The 26,272-nt window shown below is 40.5% G+C and overlaps 2 protein-coding genes across 4 annotated transcripts in view; one reads left to right on the top strand and one right to left on the bottom strand.

Annotated features, from left to right (window-relative positions):
- Positions 1-6: 6 nt before the first annotated feature.
- On the bottom strand, positions 7-8,222 carry LOC144603349 (RIB43A-like with coiled-coils protein 2). Of its 3 annotated transcripts, none has more exons than XM_078416497.1 (7): positions 7,957-8,222; positions 7,407-7,488; positions 5,955-6,351; positions 5,727-5,845; positions 2,337-2,564; positions 1,210-1,376; positions 7-588 (listed from the first exon to the last, which is right to left on the bottom strand). In XM_078416497.1, the coding sequence occupies exons 1-7, from the start codon at positions 8,010-8,012 to the stop codon at positions 507-509; spliced, it is 1,131 nt and encodes a 376-aa protein (XP_078272623.1). In that variant the 5' UTR covers positions 8,013-8,222; the 3' UTR covers positions 7-506. The 3 variants fall into 3 exon arrangements, with proteins under 3 accessions (XP_078272623.1, XP_078272622.1, XP_078272624.1); XM_078416496.1 differs by having other exon boundaries at positions 5,955-6,299; XM_078416498.1 differs by lacking the exon at positions 2,337-2,564 and having other exon boundaries at positions 5,955-6,299.
- A 317-nt stretch (positions 8,223-8,539) lies between these two features.
- LOC144603522 (structural maintenance of chromosomes protein 1B-like) overlaps positions 8,540-26,272 on the top strand; it is a 55,690-nt gene continuing 37,957 nt past the window's right edge. Inside the window, exons 1-8 of the mRNA XM_078416829.1 lie at positions 8,540-8,648; positions 9,472-9,660; positions 10,083-10,195; positions 13,118-13,321; positions 16,853-17,091; positions 17,534-17,792; positions 23,011-23,151; positions 25,926-26,008. Of these exons, the coding sequence (XP_078272955.1) occupies positions 8,540-8,648; positions 9,472-9,660; positions 10,083-10,195; positions 13,118-13,321; positions 16,853-17,091; positions 17,534-17,792; positions 23,011-23,151; positions 25,926-26,008 (1,337 nt within the window). The remainder of the gene's footprint in view (positions 8,649-9,471; positions 9,661-10,082; positions 10,196-13,117; positions 13,322-16,852; positions 17,092-17,533; positions 17,793-23,010; positions 23,152-25,925; positions 26,009-26,272) is intronic.

Genomic DNA, 26,272 nt, shown 5'->3' with positions numbered 1-26,272 from the left:
GTGATTCTTGATTTTTATATAAATACTTCGGAAAACATAACCAATGGTAGAAACAAATTAATTTACTTTAATCCTAATCTATTGACAGCAGAAACAGTTGGATAGAGACAGCTGTTTAGCACCATTTGACTGCCAACTGACAGATGAGATCAACATTATTGTAAATGAGTTCTCATACGACAGAGGATCTGATTTCCAAAAGTTAAATAAAACATTTTTAGTTGTGGTATTAAAAGTTTCCAAATATCATATGGAAAACAACAAAATAACAGTAGCCTTTCAATTTTTTTCTGTTACCTTTGGTTAATATGACAAACCATTCAAATGCAAAATTTGCTCTCTTTATGTTTTCTAAATTCTTTATTCAGTTATTAGATATATGAAAAAAAGCTCCAGGTATCCTTGAGTATTTGTTTTTAACAGCAAAGTATGATTTATAAGAAACAAATCTAAATTGTTCTTTTAAATATATACGTGTGTAGCAAATCTCAACTTTTTCATCCATTTTAGCGGCTGGTTGTGTTGTATTGATCAAAATATTTAGCAGTTGGAACATTCACGTAGACCTCATTTTTCAAAAATCTCTCCCTGAAAACAAAATGCAATAATTATTCAATTTTATGCATCTGCTATTTGTTTACTACGTTCATATTTAAAAATTCATACCCAATTGGAAATAACCAGCACACTATAAAGTCTTTCCAGGATAATATGCTCTGCCTCAGAAATTCATTATATTGAAGTTAATGGACTGAATTCTGGAAGCAAAATGCAATACCCTTTTATGACTATGTTGCACAAGTAGAGCTACCAACCAGGAATGAAGTTTGTCGATGAAGATGGTTTGATGGTAAAGAATGGCATCCAGGGAGAGCTAGCTCTCTGGATACAGAATTGGCATCATGGAAGGAAGCAGAGGGTCTTTTCGGAGGTTGTTTCCAGACTACATTCTATTCACTTATCCACGACATTCATTCCATTCTGATCGTAACTGTGAATTGGTCCTAGCAGTAAAATCAAGGGGAAGTTGATGGAATGTGGGAAGAATTAAATGGGATTAGTGTGGAATTAGTTTGATGTTTGGTGTGGACTCGATGGGCCAAATAGTCCATGACTATCATTTTTGTACACTCTACAATAAACTCTCCAATAAACATGAGGAGAAAATAATCAACCTTTGTATTCTTAGAGTAGACTTAAACCACTCACCGTTCTTTATGGTCCTTACACAGCAGTATGTTCTGGCAATCCACATCTTTCCGGAGCTGCCGCTGTATTCGCTTCTGCTGCCGTTCAAGAAGCACAGCTGCTCGGGCATCATTGGCCCGTCGCCTGTCCCATTCTGCATTAACCTGGCGTTCTTCTTCCTCCATTCTCTATATATAAAGAAAGAATATATACATTGTTCTCTTTCTCAGTGAAGTTGTTTGCACATCATAATTTTTTACATCAATAGTCATCCAGTGAATGTAATTTCTGCATTCACCTGCTTTTTATTTTATACAGTATATATTATTTTAAAAAGCAGCATTAAATCACCAGTACAATAATATTTGACTGCTTTTGGATATCTCAGATCTGTTAAATTGTACACACCTAATACACAATATACATATCACAGACAAGAAGCAACCTTTCTCTAATAGTCTCTGCCAAATTGTAGGTTTAAAGAACGAAGATACAGGATTTAACATTTAACCTATACTAGATGGGAGGGGGGGGGCGAGGGAGGGGGGGGGGGGAGCGCATTTATTAAAGTTTATTAAGTTAATTGTTTTAAAAATGTAACAAAACTTGATCAATTGAGACCGTAGGGGAGTAGGGTGGGCCTACAATTGTTGCGCTATCGTGTACCGTTTTGGCTGTATTTCGGGAACAAATATGTCCACAAACCCACACACATACAAATATATCCACAAACCCACATATATACAAGATGAGAGTTTTAAATATATAGATATATAAACAGAATTTTAAAAATATATATTTCAAAACCTGATTCCATCTCATTTCTAAGATAGTTGAACCAGTCAAGATGATATGGAAACATGACGATTGGCCCTTAAGGATAGTAAAATCAATCAGTTTGCCTACTCTTGATCACATTAAGTGATCATTGCTGCAAAGATGCTAGCTTGTGTCAGGGCATGACAAGGCAAATCTGGCATCATAATCAAGCACCCACTTGAATTCATTATCCAGTATCATACCCAAGGAATGATACACAATATAGGAAGCCTCCATAAGAATAGGATGTCCCCTAGGTCAGTCAGAGTGAACAAAATTAAGGCATTTTACAGGTAATGGGCAGAATTGGTGACTGCTAATACTAATACCTTTCTTTCCTGGACTTGTTGCTTCTGTCTTCTAATTACTTCATCCACTTGATCTTGTGTCATTCCTTTCCAGCGATGTACAATAACATGATTTGGTCCAAAAGCACTCGTTGCCTGTTTTGGGTTTTCTGTTAGCAAATCACTGTGAAGAAGGTTTTCAATTTCAACTAAATTATCTTCTTGCTCTTGTTGCTTTTCCAGCTTTTGTCTTGCAGCCTTTTCAGTTGCCTGAACCACAATGGAGTGAAATTTGTTATATCCCAAGAACTTTTAATTTCCTCTTTGTAAAACATAGTAGAACCGTGAAGTTTGATTGGCCTCCCTTTCCAACTACTGAAACTAGTATTAACTTTGGCTCATAGTATGAAATAGGCAACATTACATTAGTCTGATTTTCCATTCATTTAAAGTCAACAGAACAAAAATTGGGCCAATACAGTGCAGCCTACTAAATATATTCAATTTTATACTTCTTCCCAACATTAACATTAATCATTTTATTTAAGTTCTCTGCCACAAAATAACTTTATTCCTAAAGATTCTTAAAGCACAACCTCAAATCAGACTGGGGAAGAAATTGTCTCCATTGCATAACTTATCCAGTAAAAATAAAACATTGTATGCACCCACTCCTAACCACAATTTTGTGCGTTCAATTCTCTCCAGAGGAAACCTTTGTGACCAAATTAACCTTTCCTGGAATGCCTGCTAAAACCAGAATCAATGCTAACAAATGCAGTAATATTAAGTCTACTGCTTGTTCCTGACTCTTTGCCAAATGCAACAGACTTGCAGATTTTATCATGCAGATTCTGTTACTTTTCTCGTGTTGAACCACAACCTTTCAAACAGGTCTCTTAAAATACCATGTCATTAAAAAAAAATGGTGGCTCTTTTTAAACTTAATGTGGAACAACAGAAAGCTCAGACCAGCGAACTGCATCAACTTTCTCTGGAACTATGAAACTGCTCTGTATTTCCCTACAAAAAGACTGGGAAACTCCACCATACTGGCACAGTAATGAGTCAAGCGGTCTATGTTGTGCAGATTTTAGCAACAAGTTGAATTTCCCATTTGCCATTTCCAAGGACCAACAATGGAAGCATCAGGTAAAATCCAGATCTGGCATTAAAATCTGAGAAACCCCTAGTGATCATTTAAAACTGTTGATGACTGTGCGATAGGTAATGGAAAATTGTAAATTGCCCTTTTGTGTGGGGAGCGATTGAAAAAATTGGATAACATAGACCTAGTGTTAATACGTGATCGATGCTTGGGTGGCACTATCACTACTGAGCAATTATTAAATGGGTATCATTGGACTCAGTGGACCGAAAGGCCTGTTTTCATGCTGTAAAACTAAACCCTTTAGGTGCTGACATACTCATTCAATTATGCTTCTGCAGTAATAGTGTCAACAATACTTCCTTCCTGGTAGTGACAATTGGTCACTGGATGGGACATTGGAGCAGGACACCTATCATTGTCGAGTCTACTCCCCAAAGAATTTTAGAGATACCAGATGCTATGCAGATGTCTTCAATTAATAATACATTTGCCAGAAACACAGGATTGAATATGAGGAAACCCTTCTGACGATTGATAACCAATGCACAGTGAAAAAGGGGCTCAGGTTTTCATTGGATTATCTCAGTGAAATATGTGAAATGGTGCAGGAAGAGCTTTCCCCACGACCTTGTACCAGGATTGCTCTCTTTATGGCAGTCAGGCTCACCTTCACTCTGAAATGCTGCATCTCTGTTTTTTCTCGCTAGTTGCTGTTCACTACTTCATCATGGAATTGTTTATTAGGGCTCAAATTAATAACCCAAATTTTTAGTCAAAAGGAGAGATTTCCACTCCCCTCTTCATGTCGGTGGTTATGTATCATCATGTGCACTTCCCCATATTCAATCCTGTCTCCAGATACACAGACCCCATGACACCACCTTCATTTGAGAGATGGCTCCTTCCCTGACTCATCACATTAGTGACTCTCTAAACATGGAAACTGTGTGCAGATACAATGAGAGTAAACAAGTACTAGAACATACTACTAACCTTTGAATATTGCTCACATTAGTCAGAAAATAGTTACAAGGAGAAGCAGAGTCTCAGACCTTGAGACAGATTGTAAAGATCAGCAGAGGCAGGAAGGTAGCAACTGGGGAAAATACACCCTTGTTTAACACCTGCAGCCTCATCTCCCAGCTGATAGTCAAACATTGACCTTACAGGACTCCTTGATGAACAGACATTCCCAAAGCAAACCCAATACCTTCACCAGAAAGACTTCCACAATTCAAGAAGGTGCCTTACTATGAGGATAATCATGGATGAATTGTAAAAGCTTGAGTTCAGAGTGAAGCTCTCATCACATAAAAATTAATGTCTCTCTCTCTCTCTATCTGTACGTTTACCAAATATGTACGTTTTGTCAAAATATTTGGATGAAAATATAATTCTATCCTACACTGCATCTATCTTATTTTAGTCCTTCTTTCCTCACTACAAATTTTTGGTCACATTCACATTCTAGTAGTTACTAGACCAAGTGGACCCGTTGGGCCAAAACCTCTCCTGCATTGGTGCAGCACCTTCTCCTCCCCTACTCCCCCCACCCCTCCCCTCCTCTCCTTCCTCCCTCCCTCCCTTCCCTCCTCCCTCCCCTACCCCCTCCCTCCTCCTTCTATCCCCCTTCCCCCTCCTTCCATCCCTCTCCCCTCCATCCCCCTCAACCCCCCTTATCCTTCCCCCCCCCCTCCCTAGGAGATAGATTTAAACTTTAAAATGTGAATAACTTAAAAAATATAACACCGATTTCAATGAAACTTCTTCCATTAGCACCAAAAGGATGACAGTGAATAAGGTGGGCCTAAAATTGGCACGCTATCGTGTACCATTTTGGCTGTAGTTCAGGAGCAAACAATCAATCAAACGAGAGTCTTAGTATATAGATGGTAATTGCACTTATCTGCTTTCTGTCTTCACTTCAGTTGCTATTAAGGTTATAAAAGTTCTCCTTAACATTCAAATGATCTATTGACATATTAGTTCTCCCTTAATTCACATTTGCCAGCATTGCCATTCATTGGTGACCATGTAACCCAAGAACTTTACTTTCCAAAACATGGTCAAATTATTGGCAATGATGGAGCCTTTAATGGAGTCCTGTATGATATCAATCCAAACCAAGTAGATTAATTTCAACAAAGTGCATTGAAGTGCAGAGGAAGATAACTTTTCTTTGCTGTCTTTGTATTTAAAAATGTACCTTCAGAAGTATAGCATTTTTATGAATTAGAAGGGCATGGGAGCCATGCAATGTAAATGCATGGTGTACTCCTGATCTGCTTGCTTGTTCAAATACAAAGAAATAAAGGTAAAACCTGTGCACAATTAAAATCTTTTGTTGTTATAGTAACAGCTCTCCTTGTGTCTTCTTCCATTTGTTGCAGTTCACAAATTCTTCGGTCCAAAGCTATTCTGGTGTTATCATACAATCTATCTGGAAACAAAAATAGAAAAAAGATATACAGCTTATCTTTTGAACCAGATTTTTCTTGACATAGTCAATAATCAATTATATCACCGGGTTAAATTTTAATTTTACTAACTTGCAAACTTCTGGTCTTCCAAAGCATTCTTCAATTCGTTTTGCTGTGCAAGTGACCATTCCCTGATTTGTTCCTGTTGACGACTAATCCTTTCTTGGCGATTTATGTCTTCCCCAGTAAACTTCTGAATGCTAGATACAGTGCAGCGAGGATCAGTGTCTGAAATTCGGGCGGGGACATCTTTTTTTAAGGCTTGCGGATCATTCAGATCAAACTCACGACGTGTTTCAGGCTTCTGATAGCATATACGGTATTCAGAAACAGCCTTGTTTATGTTAATAACATCATGTTTGTGGCGATCATCGAGGAGGCACATTGTTTGGTCATGTCGAATCAAATCTTTAGCTGCAGCAAAACACAGTAATGTTACATCATCTGTTGGCTGTTTGTTCTTTGGCTATAAGAGAATAGCAACAGAAAACTCAGAAATATTTTTGTGAATATATTAAAAAATACATGTTCTTCATTTATAATGTTTTAAAATTCAGTGTTTTGGTATCTGGACTTTGAAGTAACCCATTAGATTTAATTGGGCAATCACGTGGCTGGCTCAGTTGGAAATTCAAATCGGCAAGTTAAATGTTAATAGGTGACATTTTAGGTTGGACCCTTCTTCAGACTCTTCTTCAGACCTGAAACATCGTCTATCCATGTCCTTCAGAGATAACGCCTAACCTGCTGAGTTACTCCAGTACTTTTTGTTTTACACATTCCAGCATTTGCAGTTCCTTGTGTCTTGAGGTTAAATAGAAATTGATTATAATGACCCACAGACTGAATAGTCATTAAATATTGTTTTCCGGATTTAAAGCGAATCTACTTGATGAATCACTGGTAAAATGTTCAGGTCAATGAAACAGTGCTCAAAGTCATTGCTTTGTTCCAATCCCTCTACTCTTTTTATATAAATAAACATTTAGTCTCAGAAATGTCAGTGTTATTCGGATGTTGGGTTGGACGCGAGTTTAAGTGGGAAAAAGAGGATCAAACTCAAACACAAATTATCTGTGTAGGTAATTCCCAACGAATTCCTTACTTTTTCATCAGACATAAACTCTGAATTGGGTAGAAATACTGACTGATTTATTTACCTGTTCTTCATTCGCACGAGTGTGCGAGCTAAGAGTGAATTACAAAACACCAGAGGATAACTACAAGATGGAGGAAGGTGTGTAATATTATGCAGATCCTAGTAAAAATTTTAAGCTTTGAAGCCATAGTTTTGCTTTTTTGCATGCATTTGTCACATTTCTCTTTTAGAAAATAAATTTCAAAGTCGTTTTCGATTTTACAATTGGTTGCGAGCAACCACAGAGAAAATTTCTTATTAATGATGGCCAGCAACTTGCAAGCATTTAATTGGAGAGTTACATGTGGCATTTTTGTCATCTAATCATTTAGATTCAATCTTGAATTATTTTGCAGTATACTGGGAGTCTTTTGGAAACTTACCAAAGGCAATGTGTTTTCTAGCCTCGGTCTCGTCCTGAATTTTCTTATCTTGGATTTGGGCATCCAATGCCTGCTGATCAATCTTTTAATGATAAAAAAACATGCATTTATAAATAATTATATGAATTTTTGCAAATTTATGTTATTTTCTGATAACATTTCTACATCTCATCATGTTTACAATAGACCAAACAGCAAATATTTTGAAATGAAAACAGTTTTTAAAATAAAATCAAACATTAACTGGTGATGACAAAATGTGCATATTGTGTCCTCTAGAAACTTTATATAACCTTCACAAATTGTTTCTTTATATGTCTTAAAGCCATAGAACTACACAGCATTGGAGACAGGCCCTTCAGCCCACCTTGTCTATGCTAACCAAGTTTGCATTCTGGGCTAGTCCCCTTTGCCTGCATTGGCCTCTAACCCCTTCCTATCTATATATCTTCCACAATTTTTCTAACAAATTACATATCATTGGTAAACTACCAATCCCAATCCCACATAATTATAATTTAAAGGTGAATATATATGTTTTCATACTTACCCCAATTGTTCTGACTCTGGTATTAAAAATTCTGTTCTGCCTCTGAACTTCTTCATCTCTTCTTCGCGCAAGTATAGACGCCTCTTTCAAATCCACCGGACCATCCAGTTTGTGCATCTTGTCGAGTTTGAGTTGGCTCTGTTTATTCTCACAAACCTATGACTGACCTACAAACCCTAGTGAACAAAGCACCGTTTTACGTTCTTGTAATTCAAAACGAAAGAGGTAAAACCAACTTTATAAGCAAAACTTTCCAGTGACTGGTAATTTATTGTCTGCGCCGGTACTAGTCAGCGGACGTTTACCTCGTTTCTCTCCTCTGACATCCCCGGGTTTTAGCAGCAACCTGTGTGACCACAGCGGTTGCCTGGCGACCGGAGAAGGGGACGCGAGATCTCGGGTGCTCTCGCGATGCTTCGTCGGCTTGTTCTCGCGACGTCTTCTCCCGCGTTTACCGCGGGCGTGCGACGCCATTTCCAGGGTCGTCGTCGTGGTCGGTTGACGGTGAACGGACGCTTGACACTGTCCGAACCAACATTACACGCGTAGATAACAGCATTCGTAACAGAAAGCGCCGCTAGCAATGGCAACCTTGAAGTTGATCGTGATAGAAAACTTCAAGTCGTGGAGAGGTCGGCAGTTGATCGGGCCCTTCATGCGATTCAACTGTATCATCGGCCCGAATGGATCAGGTAATGAGCAGCGCCCCGAGGCTGTGGGCAGCTTGCTGCCTCTCAAGGGTCCAAATGTCCACAAGACCATAAGACACAGAAGCAGAATTAAGCCATTCGGCCCATCGAGTCTGGTGATTCAAACATGGCTGATCGATTTTTTTCCTCGCAACCCCATTCACCTACCTTCTCCCTGGAACCGACGCCTTTAACTAATCAAGAATCCATGGTGATAGGCACAAAATGCTGGAGTAACTCATACAACTCAACACAAGGAATAGGTGACGTTTTCGGTCAAGGTCCTTTTGTTCAGATCAGGTCAGGGGAGCAGGAAACTGGAGAGTAGAGAGATGAAAAGGTACAAAGAACAAATGAATGAAAGGTATGTAAAATGACAAATAAAAGCCAGCAACGATAATCAAGGAAAGGCGGAGCCCACAATGATCTATTATTAACAATTGCTAACAATGGACCATTGTGGGCTCCGTCTTCCCTTGATTATCAGCATCTCAGTTTTTCACCTACACAAGAATCCTCAGTCCCTGGTTCTCTCCACCCCCACCCTCTTCCCCCCCCCCCCCTCCTCTACACCACCATAACAGTCAGTATAAAGAAGTGTCTCAATCAAAGCTATATTCTCCAGAGGTGCATGATCTGCTGAGTTAGTCCAGCATATTATGCCTTTTTGGAGAATTAATTTGTCTCCAACTAGCCTGGAACAACTTGAGATTGTTTCTGAAAGATCATTTATGTACGTGTGCACCACTTGTTTTTTTTAGTGCTGTATTACTATCTTGCAGGATGAATATTTACAAAATGATTTCACCTTTACTTTCACCAACAGGGAAATCAAATATAATGGATGCCATCAGTTTTGTGATGGGCGAGAGAACTGCTAATCTCAGAGTGACGCACATGAAGGACTTGATACATGGTGCTCATGTAGGACATCCTGTGTCACCTACTGCAAGGGTCACTATGCTGTACACAATAGAAAATGGCGAGGAGCTCTCATTTACCAGAGCCATTATTGGTAAAGGAAGGGATTATCATATTATTGTCATATTGTAATAATTTAATGACAACTTTTCAAGACAACTTTTATTTGAATATGTAATCTTCAGCCACCAGATGTTTCAGGAACAACTAAGGATTTGCTATATTTTTTTGTTTTTGACAACCAATCACTTTGCATTAATATGTTTCTCCTAATATCTGACTATACACTGATAATTTATGGATGTTTTCTTTGACATTTAAGTGCATAATAAAAAGACAAGTCTAGTTCCACGCAACCAGCTTGGAATTGGGTCAAGATGAGTGTTGCCACCTTTGAAATTGTTTTATCATCAGCATTTGTATTCTCTTATCTTGAAATACTTAATTCAACAGAATATTATGAGCAAAGTGTGTATATGGAAGCTAAATGCTGTCTGTTTTCATTGTCTTTGTCAGGGAATTCTTCAGAATTTCGATTAAATGATAGAGCTATCAGTCGAGCAGAATACTCAAATGAACTTGAACAAATTGGCATTCTACTGAAAGGTAGAAACTGCCTGGTGTTTCAGGTATTAAGGAAAATATGTTTCCATTTATTTTTATGTTTGGAATGTACGAACAGGAGTAGATTATTTAACCCGTTTACCCAGCTCTGTCTTCTTATTTCTCAATACCTTTTGTGAAATGTACAACCAACAGTTGATTTAGCATCCATTGCCATTTGCAGAGCTCTAAATGTTCCCTGGTAGACACAAAATGCTGAAGTAACTCAGCGGGGTAGGCAGCATCGCTGGAGAGAAGGAATGCGTGACTTTTCATGTCGAGACCCTTCTCAATGTTTCCTATTCTCTGCTTAACTGACTTTAACTTTAAAATACTTAAAGGCTTGATTTTAGCTTTTGGTTTTTGTTTCATTTTTCTGGCCTGACATCCCATCCAATGGAATTAGGTTTTTCTCTATTTGTAACTGATCAAATCATCCCTTGACTGTCTACTTTCTAGAGAATACAGCTCCATGCAATCTCTGCCTGTCCTGTCAACATCATCGTAAATCTTTCATATAATACAGTTTATACAGACTCCCCGTGTAATTTAAGTTTAAATTTCAATCAAACGAGTCCACCAAGAAAAATATATTGTGCCATTGAAAATTTTGTTAACGTGGAATGAAGCAAAAAAATTGTGTTTTTTACAAGCCTGAGTGCCCTTCATTAGCATCACCTCAGTTTTTTTTCATGCCACTCAAAGGCAATTGGGGATGGATCGTTAGGCTGGTCTGGCCACTGTTGCCCAGGTCCAAAAATAAGTTTAAAACATAGATTTTTAGGTATAAAAGCAACCTGGAGACCCGGGGTTAATGTGGGAAAGTGAAGATGAGCCAAATCATCACATGATCTTATGGAATGGTGGAGCATCGGTTTGGGGCTAATTTACTTACTCTTGCTTCCATTTCACGGTTCTTAATCCAAGCTAATGAAATAGTAAAAGATAAATCTAGTGTCTGTAATGAAGTTTGATTTGATATAAGGGACATGGCAAAATATTTAACTTAACACAATCTAAGTGTTATCTCCAAATCTTTCTGTGTAATTATATAATTCACACAATCATGCAGCATGAAAATGTGTGTTTCAGCCCAAAAGGTCGATGCTGATCCAGATGCCCCATCTAAGCTTGTCCCTTTTATCTGCATTTGGCCCAAATCTCTCAGTCTTTCCTAACGATGTACCTGTCCAAATGTCTTTTAAATGTTATCATACTTGCCTCAATTACTTCTTCTGGCAGCTCATTCCATATACCCACCAACCCCTTTGTAGAAAAAAGTTGTCCCTCGGGTTCCCATTAAATCTTTCACCTCCCACCTTTAACACTTAACCTTTTGCACTTCAAGGGATAAAGTCCCAGCCTGCCTCTCCTTGTAGTTCAGGCCCTTGAGTCCTGTCAAAATCCTCATAAATCTTTTCTCTACCCGTTACAGCTTAATGGCATCTCTCCTTTGAAGTGTGATCAAAACGGGACACAATATTCTAAATCTTTTATAATTAACAACATTCCTCAATTTCCTGGCTGATGTAGGTCAGTGTGTTAAAGATGATCTTCACCACCATAGCTACCTGTGATGCCACTTTCAGAAATTTACAAATTATTGACAGTCATAGAGTGATACAGTGTGGAAACAGGCCCTTCGGCCCAACTTGTCCTCACCGGCCAACATGTCCCAGCTACACTAGTCCCACCTGCCTGTGCTTGGTTCACATCCCTCCAAACTTGTCCTATCCATGTACCTGTCTAACTGGGTACGTTGGGATAGTCCCAGCCGCAACTACCTCCTCTGGCAGCTTGTTCCATACACCCACCACCCTTTGTGTGAAAATGTTCCCCCTCAGATTCCTTTTAAAATCTTTTTCTGTGCATCTATCCGATCTATCCCTCTCATGATTTTACACACCTCTATATGATCACCCCTCATCCTCATGCTCCAAGGAATAGAGACCCAGCCTACTCAACCTCTCCCTATAGCTCAGACCCTCTAGTCCTGGCAACATCCTCGTAAATCTTTTCTGTACCCTTTCAAGCTTGCCAATATCTTTCCTATAACATGGTGCCCAGAGCTGAACACAGTACCCTAAATGAAGTCTCACCAACGTCTCATAGAACTGCAACATGACCTCCTAGTTTCTATACTCAATACTCTGACCGATGAAGGCCAAAGTGCCAAAAGCCTTTTTGACCACCTTATCTACCTGTGACTCGACCATCAAAGAACCATGCACCTGCACTCCTAGATCCCTCTGCTCTACAACACTCCACAGAGCCCGACCATTCACTGTGTAGGTCCTGCCCTTGTTAGACCTTCCAAAATGCAATACCTCACATTTCTCTGTATTAAATTCCATCAACCATTCCTCAGCCAACCTGGCTAATCGATCAAGATCCTGCTGCAATCTTTCACAACCATCTTCACTATCTGCAAAACCACCCACTTTTGTATCATCAGCAAACTTGCTAATCTTGCCCTGTATGTTCTCCTCCAAATCATTGATGTAGATGACAAACAGTAACGGGCTGACTGTCTCTAATCAGGCCTTGCCCATCCAAATGCTTGTATAGGAAAAGAACTGCAGATGCTGGTTTAAATCGAAGGTAGACACAAAATGCTGGAGTAACTCAGTGGGTCAGGCAGCTTCTCGGGAGAGAAGAAATGGGTCAACCCATTCCTTCTCTCCCGAGATGCTGCCTGACCCGCTGAGTTACTCCAGCATTTTGTGTCTACCAAATGCCTGTATGGTCTATCCCTCAGAATACTCTAGTAACTTTTCAACTACTGTTGTTTAGCTCATCGGCCTATAGTTCCCAGCATTTTCCCTGCAGCCCTTCTTGTATAGAGGCACAACATTTCCCACCCTCCAGTCTTCTGGCACCTCTCCTGTGTTTAAGGATGACTCGTAAATTTGCAAATCAAGTTTTTAGATTCCAACTTTGTATTGCAGGGAGCTGTAGAGAGCATTGCTATGAAGAAACCCAAAGAGAGAACACAATTGTTTGAACAAGTCAGCAATTCGGGGGAATTGTCCAGTGAATATGATATGAAGAAGAAAGAAATGCTAGATGCAGAAGAAGAAGCTCGATTCAACTACAATAAAAAGAAAAATGCAACTGTTGAGCGCAAACATGCTAAGCATGAAAAAGAAGAGGTAACTAGTCATGTTGAAATAGTTGATTAAATTGGTTATGATTACTTTGAATGAAAATCTGGCTGGTTCTAGCCTGTCAAAAATTTAGCTGTTTGCAGAGACAAGTTGACTGAAGCAGTCAAAATACAGTCTAGCCTCGTTTTTACGGACATAGCGGATTTTGGTTATAACGGACAAACGTCCCCACAGTATTCAGACACCATCGTCTTTTTAAGAACACAGGCGGCTAGTTACACTGCAGGAAGTAATTGAAATTGATAAGCAATTGCTTCAATCACTTGTCATAATGATACTCTATTAAACAATGTAACACAGCCATTAGTATTTTTAGTTTGCAGTCACAAACTGTTGTTAAAGAGAACTTTGTATTTGAAAGGTGGATGAAGTGAATTCCTTACCGGGTTACCATGGACAATCGGCAATAATGGACACCATTCTCCCTGCTCCCCAATTGGCCGTTATAACGAGGATTATATGTAAATGCAATGACGACGAGTTGGAATTAACCAGTGTAGAAATAGACTGCAGCTGTGGTATTATACTACAGTGGTAGCAGTCGTTAATAATTGCTGCTAGAACAATGGATGTTATTTCTTGTAAGACCACAACACTTCTTTAATTCAATTTTCTTAGGTGTTACACAGCATGATAATAAACTTTCCAGGGTAGACACAAAATGCTGGAGTAGCTCAGCGGGACAGGCAGCATCTCTGGAGAGAATGAATGGGTGACATTTAGGTCAAGACCCTTTTTCAGTCACCCATTCCTTCTATCCAGAGATGCTGCCTGTATCCGCTGAGCTACTCCAGCATTTTGTGTCTACCTTCAATTTAAACCAGCATCTGCAGTTCTTTCCTACCTATAAATTTTCCAGGTGCTGGTTGAAGCAAGTGAGTGCTTAGTAACATGGAAAGGTATTTTTTCTTCTGCTTCTCCTTCTAATTTTTGCAAACTGCTGTTGGGACCTGGCCAGTTGGTATATCTTGGGTTTCTGAATTGTGAGAAACAAGGAGGATTGGGTGTAATTAAAAATATATTTCAACCATCTGAATCTTTTTAAAAAGAAGAGGGTAAGGAAGAATTTGAGAAGTTTGCGCAGGTTGCATAGGTGTATATGTGTATAAGGTGTGCAGACCTCCCAACCCTTCCGAATTTGGCGGAAAGTTTCCGCTTTCTTATTTAATTTCCGCCATTCCGATTTCGCCTCACATTTTTCCGCAAAACACATGCCTTGCCGCTCGCCCCGCCCCACCCCGCCGTTCGCCTGGCCCGCCCCGCCTGGCTGGGCTTGGCCTCGCTGCATAGCGTGAGGCCCGTTGATGTTGAGAGGGGATGGGATGGGTGAATGGGGGGGGGGGGGTGTGGAGGGGTAGTGGGGAGTGGGGGGGGGGAAGGGGAGGGAGGAATGGAGGTGGGGAAAGGCGGGAGGGGAGTAAGGGGTGGGGGATAGTGGGGTAAAGTGTGAGTGGGGGAGGGAGTAGGGGTGGAGAGGGGGTGGGGGGGACATGGACTGTTGCGATTTGCTGTTGAAGACCACTGGAGCAAGTATGTCTTCAAAGAAATTAGGTATGTGCAGTTTGTGCAATGAAACTCTTTCTTCATAACTTAGTCATACATTTTATGACCATTGTTCTTTTATTCAATACCAAGAGAATTAGGATGTGTAAGGAAAAAGCAAAATAGAAAAAACAAAACAAAAACAATTTTATCTTTGTGTTGTAAAAAGTATTTCTGTTCAATAACCTTTCTATAAATAGCGGAATATACTCATGATAGGCCTGACATTGTACATGTAGTCCAAGAACTACAGACTGTTGGAAATAATAGTAGTTTTTCAAACATGTATTAGCGCAATGCGTAAACGCATTTGGTGTGCATACTTTTTTTTGCTGAAAAGTTGCATTACGTGCCATATTCTGAATTTTGTTGTACAATTCTGAATTTTGGACATCAAAATTATGAATTTGTAAAATCAAATGTTGGGAGGTCTGGGTGCGAGATGTGAATCAATGTTGGAGTCAGGCATAAGAGGAGTAAGTGTTTGAATGATATAACTAAAGTTATGGCTAATGGAATTTACTCCCCTTTCCATTAACCCTGAGAGCCGCCTGTACTGAAACAAAGATCTTAGGGTTTTGAACACTCCAAACAGTGGTTCTTTTCTCCTCTTGTGAGTACCTGGCTTCCTAGCATGCAGCAGACCCTGTCTCCATCCTGATTCCTCTAGGCGTCCACCTCTTCCACTAGGATCCAGCGGTTAATGTTAGTGAAGCATGGTGCCAACCTCACTGTACATTCTAATCACTGATGGAATAAGCCGCATAAGGTGTCATTGGGTGAATTACATATATTTAAAATGTAGGATGAAGTCAAAGTATATATTTGAGTGAGTTGAAGTAAATTGGCAAGAGGCTGTTGCAGAACATAAACATAGATGTACTGAGCTACTCCAGATGTTTGTGTCTATCTTCGGTTTAAACCAACATCTGCAGTTCCTTCATACACATAGATGTAGACAAGTTGGCCTTTTCTTAGTTGGACATTTATTTGTTTCACTGTTAATAACAGATGTAAAGGTGGTAAGCTGGCTCACCTAAGTTATCTAATGATAAATGTCCATTGACAGAAATCTTTGACTACCTCATTGGCTGTTAAAGTTGAAAGAGTAGAAGGGTAAAGTTGCAGCTGAAATGGCCATTGTGAATACTGTGCAGCTGGGCTGAGTATTGGTAAAGCAAAGCCTTTAAAGATTTTTTTTTAAATGTTAATTTATTTGTAGTTACTGAAGAATCCTGACTCTTGTCTGTCTCACTCATCAGAGACTACTTTTTGTAAAGAACCCAGAAGTAGGCTTTAGTCTGAAGAAGGGTCTTGACCCGAAACATCACCCATTCCTTCTCTCCAGAGATGCTGCCTGTCCCGCTGAGTTACACCAGCATTGTGTGTCTGTCTTAGGCTTTAGTTACTCTCAGTTAAAGGACCCAAAATCTGCAGCCAGAAATTCTTTTGGACCAGATAATTTCCAGGTATTCTTGGGTCAATAATGTAAAAAAATATTATTTATTTAATAGTTTAAAATTAAAAAACTAACTTAATTCTAAGTTAATAGCTTAAATGTATAAATATTTTATATAGATGCTTTTATGTTGGAAATTCTGGCTCCTCGCAAATACTGTTCCACCATTGGCTCAAAATTTTTGGAAGCTTGCTCCCTGATCCTATTTTCCACACCCAGGTCAGCCTCAGGATTTTTCAGTATTAACTTCGTACAGTGCCAGCAAATGATATTTGTTTGGCATTGTATTCTGCTTCGCATATTAGTGAGACCCAACTCTCACAGCAAATGTGCTGGGATTAGTCACACTCACTTGTCAGTCAGCCTGTCCCTTGTTACGATGTTTGCTATTTAAGTGAATGCATAGCCTATTAGATTGAAATGTGTTGTTTTATTATGTATGTTTGTCATTACAATCTAATTTTTGCCATTTAAAAAATGAATAATCATGCTTTTCTTGGTGATTTAATGTTTAGGCAGATCGTTACCAAATATTGATTGAAGAATTGAAAGAAAGCAAGATTCAGTTGCAACTCTTCCTTTTGTATTATAACGAGATGTTTATAGGAAATTTATGCAATGATCTGCAAGCAAAAAATGATGCTATAAATAGTCAGGAAATCAGGCAGGCCATGGTAGAAGAAGAAGCAAAAACTGTGAAGAAAGAAATGGGTAAACTGAACCGAGAGATACAGCAAATAGAGAAGGAGATAAAGTGAGTTGTTGTTCCTTAATGCAGTCAAAATACATATTGAACATTAAACTGCCAATCATACCTACTTAGAAAAGATGATTTTGAAATTGCATATATATTTTTTGTATTTAAAATCCAAAGTGATGGCACATACACAGCATTTTCTAGTTAGAGTTCTTGACTTTTCAACCATTGATGATGAAGTCAGGTTGGTCTTTAATTTGAAAGGAACCTGCAGGTGTAAGACTTTGCACAGATGTCCTGCTCTTATCCTTCAGGCATTTGTATGTTTGAAAAATGTCGAGGTCTTCTTGGCAGGCTGGGATTGGTGCCTTTCCAATTTTCCCCATTGCTTAGGGATTATAATGTGATGTTACCCAATCAAATTATTGTTTTTTACCTATACAGTTATACAAATAGATACTAATATATAAATTAATTTATTTTATTATCCTAACACCAGAGCCCATGAATCTAATCTGAATGAGAAGCGGCCGTGCTATATAAAAGCTAAGGAGAACACAAGGCACCACGCGAAGAAGGTAGAGATGGCTAAAAAATCTATGAAAAACTGTGAAAAACAGCACAGCATCCACCAGCAGGAGGTGAAGGAATTGGAATCAGAACTTGAAGCTGTGAATAAACTATGGACAGAATATGAGGAACAGGCGCAAGCAGAACTAAGCAGCAGAGGTCACAGCATGGAACTGGAAGAGAGCCAAGTAAATAATAAGTGCAACTTGCCTGTTCTCATTTACATTTTATATTCTTTGCATCACTAACTCTTGAATTTTCTCCCTTCAAGCAGAATTTTGCCCTCATGCTCTGGGTCAGTATTTATATTGAGATTGCATTTGCTAACAGCTTCCTTAGCTGGCCAACCTTTCTGATGTCAAGGTGAGGTTGTGCTGCTCCAAAAAAAAGTAATTTCAAGTACCAATCTGTTCCAGCATGCAAGAATATCTGGTGAATGCTGCTGTGCACATGTATGGTATGGGTGGACCTAGCGCAAGGCTGCATCCTAGTGAGACCCTTTACAAAAACAGCACAGAAATGGAGCGAAAAACAACCTCTGTTTTTCTGTGGTCCACGTCATAATAAAAGCATAAAATGTTGGATGTATTTAACAGTTCAGGCAGCAGCTGTAAGAGAAATGGTCATGTCAGTACAATCACCTTTGATGAGAAATTCTTTCAGGTTTACTCGTCATCCAGGCTATACTCCAGGTGTCCAAATGGATTTGTGAGGGAAGAAGGACTACAAAAATTTATTACAATTCTTTTGCTCCTACAAATTAAGAGGTTTGGAGCATGAGAAGTTTCATAATTGGGATCTTTTGCTCATGATATCATATTGTTAGGGATGCCAAATCTATTCCTGCTATGCCCTTATTCTTCTATCCAGTGTTGTGACTGTACTGGCTGAAGGTGCAAAGATGGAGCTTAAGTGGAAAGCTTAATTTTCATTGTTCATGTGTGAGACTTCATTGAGTCCAGAGGGTTCCCTGGGCTTCTTCCTGATGATATACCAGAGTCATGACCTTTGATGGGTCTGCCGTGGGGGTGAGACAGGACATATCCAGGGATTGCGATGGACATGGACAAATGATTCTGTGAATGTGTCCGCATCACGTGGGTGCTTGACAATTATGTGGAACACTTCGCCTGATTTAGACACAGTACACTGAGATGGAGCGGTCCAGTCCAGTCGCCGTCGTGGTAGCTCTGCGGGAACTGTACGTTTTAAACTGGTATGTTTACTTTAAAATTATTCCTAAGTGCTCTAGCGTGTGCTAGCACTTAGCATTAACCAATGTACGACCGGGAAACGCTCGTAAAATTAAACTCGAGCGCTACAGGAGCACTATTAAACAGAAATCTACTCACCGATATACCGATAGAGATCATCAAAGGAGCGCACCGCGGCAGCAGCAGTGGGAGCGCAGGTCAGTGGGAAAGTCGGAAAAAACACCGAGGGAAGCGAGGGGGGATTCGGAACAGGCTGAGAACCCAAGCCTTACTTCCACCTCTGCCCAGCATACTTCTGGCCAATGTCCAGTCCCTGGAGAACAAGCTGGATGACCTGAGGGCAAGGATCAGATTCCAGAGGGACATAAAGAACTGTAACATCCTTTGTCTGACCGAAACATGGCTGACCCCGCTGGTGCCTGACCAGGTGATCTGCCCATCCGAGTCCTTCACTGTTTTCCGGGCGGACAGAACGGAAGAATCCGAGAAATCCAAGGGCGGAGGAGTCTGCTTCTTGACCAATAATAACTGGTGTAATCCTGGGAATATTAAGACGCTTTCTCGTTCCTGCTCGCCGGACCTGGAACATCTAACTATCTCATGCCGACCATTCTACCTACCCCGGGAGTTCAGCTCGGTGATCATCATAGCCATCTATATCCCACCGCATGCGGACACCGACGTGGCACTGTCCACCCTACACCATGTGTTGTGTCAACACCAAAACAAGAACCCTGATGCGCCTGTGCTGGTGGCTGGAGACTTCAATAGGGGAAATCTCAAAAAGGTTATGCCCAACTTCTACCAACACATCACGTGTGTCACCAGGGGGGAAAGAACTTTGGACCACTGCTACACGCCGTTCAGGAAAGGCTACAAGGCCGTTTCTCTCCCTCCTTTTGGGAAATCTGACCACGCTGCCATTTTCCTGCTGCCGGAGTACAAACAACGGATAGTACGGGAAGCGACAGTGACGAGGGACGTAAAGCGGTGGGCTGACCATTCAAAGGCCATGCTGCAGGATGCACTGAGCGAAGTCGACGAACATGTTCCAAGCAAGTTCCAGAGACGTAAATGAGTTTGCGGAAGCGGTTACGGACTTCATTGCCACAATAGCCGATACCATCATCCCCACGGTAAGGGTCAGTATCTTCCCTAACCAAAAACCCTGGGTGGACAGGTCTATTCGCGTGGCCTTGAATGCTCGCACCGCTGCTTACAACTCCGGCCTGGCATCCGGCAACATGGACGACTACAAGGGAGAGTCCTACCGACTGCGAAGGGCAGTGAAGGATGCAAAAAAGAGGTACCGGGACAAGATGGAGTCACAGATGGAGCAGCAGGACACCAGGCGCCTTTGGCAGGGGCTACGGACTATAACTAGCTATAGGTCCAGCACCCCCTCAACCGGAAGTGCCGGCTCCTCCTTAGCTGATGACCTGAACTCTTTTTACGCACGGTTTGAGATGGGTAACACCACCAGCTCGCCGTCTAAAAACAGCACCGAAGGGGCGCTGGCTAGCGAGGCTGGAGGGGGATCCACCGCCGGGGATGTGCACACATTCTCGGTGTCCGAGCATGAGGTGAGGTGGGCTCTGACGCGTGTGAACACAAGGAAAGCTGGAGGCCCAGATGGTATATCTGGGCGAGTACTAAAGTCTTGTGCTACTCAGCTTGCTCCAGTGCTCACCACAATATTCAACCTCTCCTTGGCAAAGTCCGTGGTCCCTGCATGCTTCAAAAAATCCATCATTGTACCGGTGCCAAAGAATGCCTCTCCAGCGTGTTTAAATGACTACCGACCGGTGGCCCTCACCTCGGTTGTCATGAAATGCTTTGAGAGGCTAGTCAAGAAGCACATCTGCACCCTCCTTCCTTGCAACATGGACCCACTACAGTTCGCATACCGTCCGAACAGGTCCACGGATGATGCGGTCTCCCAGGTTCTACACACCGCGCTCTCTCATCTGGACAGCCAGGGGGGCTATGTGAGGATGCTGTTCATTGACTTTAGTTCAGCATTCAACACAATAGTCCCCAGCAGACTGGTTGAGAAGCTGCTGGAACTGGGGCTTAGCACCCCTCTGTGTGCCTGGGTCCTGGACTTTCTCACTGCCAGGCCCCAAGTGGTCAGGATGGGGGAACACACATCTAGCTCCCTCACCCTGAACATAGGATCCCCCCAGGGCTGCGTCCTTAGTCCCCTACTGTACTCCCTGTACACACATGACTGTGGTGCCAGGTTCAGCTCAAACTCCATCATCAAGTTTGCTGATGACACTGTGGTGGTGGGCCGGATCTCCAACAACGATGAGAAGGCCTACCGGGAGGAGGTGGCTGATCTGGCACTCTGGTGTCAGGACAATAGCCTCCTCTTGAATGTCACTAAAACAAAGGAGCTGATTGTGGACTTCAGAAGGGCTAAACATCCAAGGACGTACAAGCCACTCGAGATAAATGGGTCTATTGTGGATAGGGTGAGCAGTTTCAAATACTTGGGAGTCCGCATCGCAGAGGATCTGACGTGGGCAACGCACATTGCCGCACTGGTGGGTAAGGCAAAGCAGTGCCTTTACCACCTTAGACAACTGAGGAAATTCAGAGTGTCGCTGAGGATCCTTCATTGCTTCTACTCTGGGGCTGTAGAGAGCATCCTGTCCGGCAACATTACAGTCTGGTTTGGGAACAGCTCTGCCCAGGACAGGATGGCCCTGCAGAGAGTAGTGCGTTCGGCAGAACGCACCATGGGAACTACACTCATCCCTCTGCAGGACCTATACATCAGGAGGTGCAGATCCAGAGCAAGCAAGATCATGAGGGACCCCTGCCACCCCAGTAACGGACTGTTCCAGATGCTACGATCAGGCAAACGCCTCCGCTGTCACGCTGTGAAAACGGAGAGGATGAGACGGACTTCTTCCCACAGGCCATCAGGACTGTCAACTTTTATAACCCCAGAGACTAAATTTTTGTCGACACTTTTTGTGCTATGTTTAGTAACTTATTAACTTTATTTATATGCTGTAACTGTAATTCTTTTTGTGCACAACCCGCAGGCATTGCCACTTTCATTTCACTGCACATCGAGTATGTGTATGTGACAAATAAATTTGACTTGACTTGACTTGACTAATGTTTGTGAGAAGGGTTTGCAATGGCAGTGAACTGGGTGCAGTATTTACTTTGGATTATTTTCCCTTTTGTTTGCCTCCATTAACCCAAACCTCTTTAAATGTGTTATTTATTTTGTATCATCAGTTGCTAGAATTGGCATTGTATCATTCTCATGTCAGCTTGTACAATAATGATATTTGGTTGAGAAACCTAGAAAGCATGTGGTAATAATGGAGTTGGGTTAGAATACCATTTCCAGTTGCACTGTACTTAATTTTTGGTTTTCTCTGAGTTACACTATGCCATAAATCTAAAATGTAGTCCTTTGATTTATAATAAATGACCATTATTTCTTTGAAGGGTATGGACTTTCCGATAATGAATAATACAGGCAAGGGGACAAAGTGCATCTTTCATTTATTTCCTTGTAGTTTATGTGAAGGAATCTCGTCAACATTGTGGTTCGGATCTTCTAGTTAAATGCTGGTACTCGGCCTCCAACTGCTGCAGTTGCTCAGGACTCCCAATAAAAAATCTACGTTCTGAATGTCGATACAGCAGATTGCAGCGAACCAGACAACTGTGCTGCACTGTTGGATTGAATATAATTAATGATGGAAGAGCACATTTCTATTGATTTAACAGCATCTAGAGGGAAGAATCTCCTTGCTGAGCATGCATAAGCTAGCACATCCTGGCGATTTTAATGGAGAGGATTGTCAGGAGAAGATGAGCAATTGTAAACTGATTATTTTTAAAATCTAATCGAGTTTATCTAAATGTACTTGGGTGTAATTGTCACCGAATATTTTAGTATGGTATTTTAATTTTTCAAGAATTTAATGACAATATCCAAGTAATTTTAAGTTTTTAAGTATTTTTGAATGTTTGTGAATGTCTGCTTTGATTGGAAAATTTTCGTGGTCTATGACCACGGGTCATATCAGGGTTGCTAATTGGTGAAGATCCAGCCCGTTGAAAGCGGCTCTAATCACCTCTTAGTAACCTTGAACTTTTGAGTACTTAAAAGAAATTCATGTATATTTCTGTAACATATTTTAATTTTTTTGTATTTCAGGCAGAAGAATATAAAGAACTAAAGGAACTGGTGAGAAAAAAAGTGTTTGCAGTGACCCATGAGCTGGAGAAGTTGCGATGGGAACAGAAGTCTGATCGAGACAAGTTGGAACTGGAAGAAAGAAACCATAAATATTTGGAAGTAATTAGATGAAATATGAGCATAAGAGATATGTCATCTGGTTTTATTATTTAAGTGCTGAGATGCAGAAAGTAATCAATGCAAACTAATTACAAAGGGTAGTTTGACTATTTTTTGCAATGTGTGCACATTTGTCAACATCTGTGTTAAATGACTAAATCTATAAACTATTTACTTAATTGTAATTGTGTTTCATTCCTTCATAATTTCCTAATTCCTTTAAAAAACATCTGTGTAAACTATTTGGCACATTAATCCATTGTTACTGAGTCCTCCAATGATTATTTTTGTCATAAACCCTTTGCTTAAAAAATCATTAACAATTAAGGTCAAAGAAACCTGATTGGACTTAAAAATCCTTTTCCCCTTTAGGCAGTCGTGTACTCTGCCATGGTAGAAATTGCAAGGGAAAATGGGAAATGTATCTCGGTGGGACCATGTCAGAATCACAGATAAGAGATACTGAGTGGTTAGGGGTTAGGTTATTGGATTAGGGCCTGAGTAAAGTCTTCATGGGTGAAGAGTGGACCAAAGCGTCATTGGGTTATTTATTGGTAGGGGCTTGGAGTGGGTGTCATTGGGACCAGTGGTCATGAATTGGGGCTTGAAGCTAAATCAGATTTCCCTCTGAGAAGCGCAGAGATAGCACTGATTTTAAAACCTGGTGATTCAACTTATGCCTCGGAACCACATGGTCTGTTTTTCGGGGGTGATGCACTGTGTTCCATTCTATAAAATGAAATTAAATTTCATACATGCTGTGCTAAGAAAAAGTGAAATGTCTGGTTCAGTCTTTAAAGCAAACATACAGTTTAAGAATAAGGGGTAGGCCATTTAGAACGGAGATGAGGAAGAACTTTTTCAGTCAGAGAGTGGTGAAGGTGTGGAATTCTCTGCCTCAGAAGGCAGTGGAGGCCAGTTCGTTGGATGCTTTCAAGAGAGAGCTGGATAGAGCTCTTAAGGATAGCGGAGTGAGCGGGTATGGGGAGAAGGCAGGAACGGGGTACTGATTGGGAGTGATCAGCCATGATCGCATTGAATGGCGGTGCTGGCTCGAAGGGCTGAATGGCCTACTCCTGCACCTATTGTCTATTGTCTATACCTGTAGCATTCTGAAGAAGAAATTCCCGAACACAAATTCCTGCGCCCCATTTAATACAGGATAATCCCTATATTTGACTGAACTTTTGGGCAGTGGGTATTTCAATAAAAGTGGTTCCTGATACAAAATTAGACTGCTGTTGACAGCTTGGAAAGTGAGTGTTAGTATTGATTACTTGTGTAATTTCAGTGAGATACGATTTCACATGCAATCAAAGTTTCTCCCTCTCCAGAATCCTCTCCACTCCCTCTCGCCACTATAAGCAGCTTACTGCAAACCATCAACTACTCTCCGCCACTACAACTACCGCAACTCACTGGTTGAGTTATTTTTGTTGTTTGCTCATGGTTATAAAATATAGTTGCATGGTGGTTATTGGTATAAAAACAGGGGCAGTGTACCTCACCATGATCTGATGTTATTTGGTTGGAATATCACGTGAAAGAATCCATCAGGAATGCCTTCAATAAGGTTCTCAGATTTTTGCAGACTTTAACCTGGTTTTGACATGTGGCAAAAGAATTTGGTGAAGGATAACAAAAATTTCTTTATCGTGATTTATTAGACTATGGAGTGTTTTGTTGTTGAGAGAGGTGGAAGAAATACCTCTGGCATATTTTATGGGAAAACGGTAACTAGTTTTAGGAAAGTAGAAATGTGGTGGGAGTGGAGTATTGTTTAAATAGATAGCACAGATATGATATTGATTTGCCATCATGGCTTGAGGTAATGCCAATAGGTACATTCGACTTTGCCCCATAAATTTGAACATTCTGAGAGAGTGCTCAGAAGTATTGTCTCTTCATAAAATGTTAAATCTAGCCCCCAATATTTCCTTTTACTCCCCTGGCACTATTGAAAGATTTTAAGGTTTCCTTGACTAACATTCATCAACCAACACCTAAAATAGATGAAAAAATAATTTATCTGATCATTTATGATTATAAATATTTCTAAGATTTGCTCTGCACAATTTTCTTTTTCAGTTTTGAAATGGTGACAGTTTAAAAGTACTTTGGCTTTGAAGTCCTTAATTCATTTCAAATTCAAAGAAATCCATCATTGATTTCAGAAGAAAAATCTTTACCAAACTAGAGAACATGGATAGTGACATTTCGGGTTGAGACCCTTATTCAAATAATCAGTCTGAAGAAGGGTCCTGACCCAAAATGTCACCTATCCATGGTCTCCAGATATGTTGCCTGACCCGCTGAGATACTTCAGCTTTGTGCGCCCTTTTGTGTAATCAGCATCTGCAGTTACTTATTTCTACAAAGGGAGGAAAGTTAATGGTATATGCTGTTTCAGTCAAATGGCCTGCTACTGTGCCAAATATCCCCATATAATCATGTGTAAGAATAATCACTGAATACAATTTTTGCAAACAAAAACAACGTACAAATCCAGTCTCCATGATTGAATTAGAGAATTATGATGAAGTGAGTTGATAATATAGTAGCATTTTATCTGCAAATGTGTGAGATTTTTTGGCCTGAAATAAGATGTTAATCAAGAGACTGAAAGGCAGAGTTGAGAAAGGTAATAAAATTAAGATTGGCCTTTGAAGTTTCATTTTACTCTGTAGGATTGATTTCATTTTAATAAACCATTTTTGTCAATGCTAATTAACAATTACTAAAAATATTAATATATAGACAAATTTCATTTTCAGGTTCGAATTAGACACACAGAGCTGGAAATAGACGATTATATGAAAAGATCAGAAAAGCTGGAAGAATATATTAATATCTGCAAGTAGGTCTTCAATCTCACGAAAGAGTAATAGATCTTTTACAAGATTTTTTGCTGAGGTCAGCTAAAGACTTGCATAACCTGATAATTCTATGGCTGATTTCTGTTATATAAATTTTTGTATTTGCTTGACAATAGACAATAGACAATAGGTGCAGGAGTGGGCCATTCAGCCCTTCGAGCCAGCACTGCCATTCAATGCGATCATGGCTGATCACTCTCAATCAGTACCCCGTTCCTGCCTTCTCCCCATACCCCCTCACTCCG

Source organism: Rhinoraja longicauda, chromosome 20 (assembly GCF_053455715.1).
Source record: "Rhinoraja longicauda isolate Sanriku21f chromosome 20, sRhiLon1.1, whole genome shotgun sequence".
Lineage (NCBI taxonomy): Eukaryota > Metazoa > Chordata > Chondrichthyes > Rajiformes > Arhynchobatidae > Rhinoraja > Rhinoraja longicauda.
Note: the sequence above shows the minus strand (reverse complement) of the source record. Positions and strands in the feature narration are given on the sequence as shown.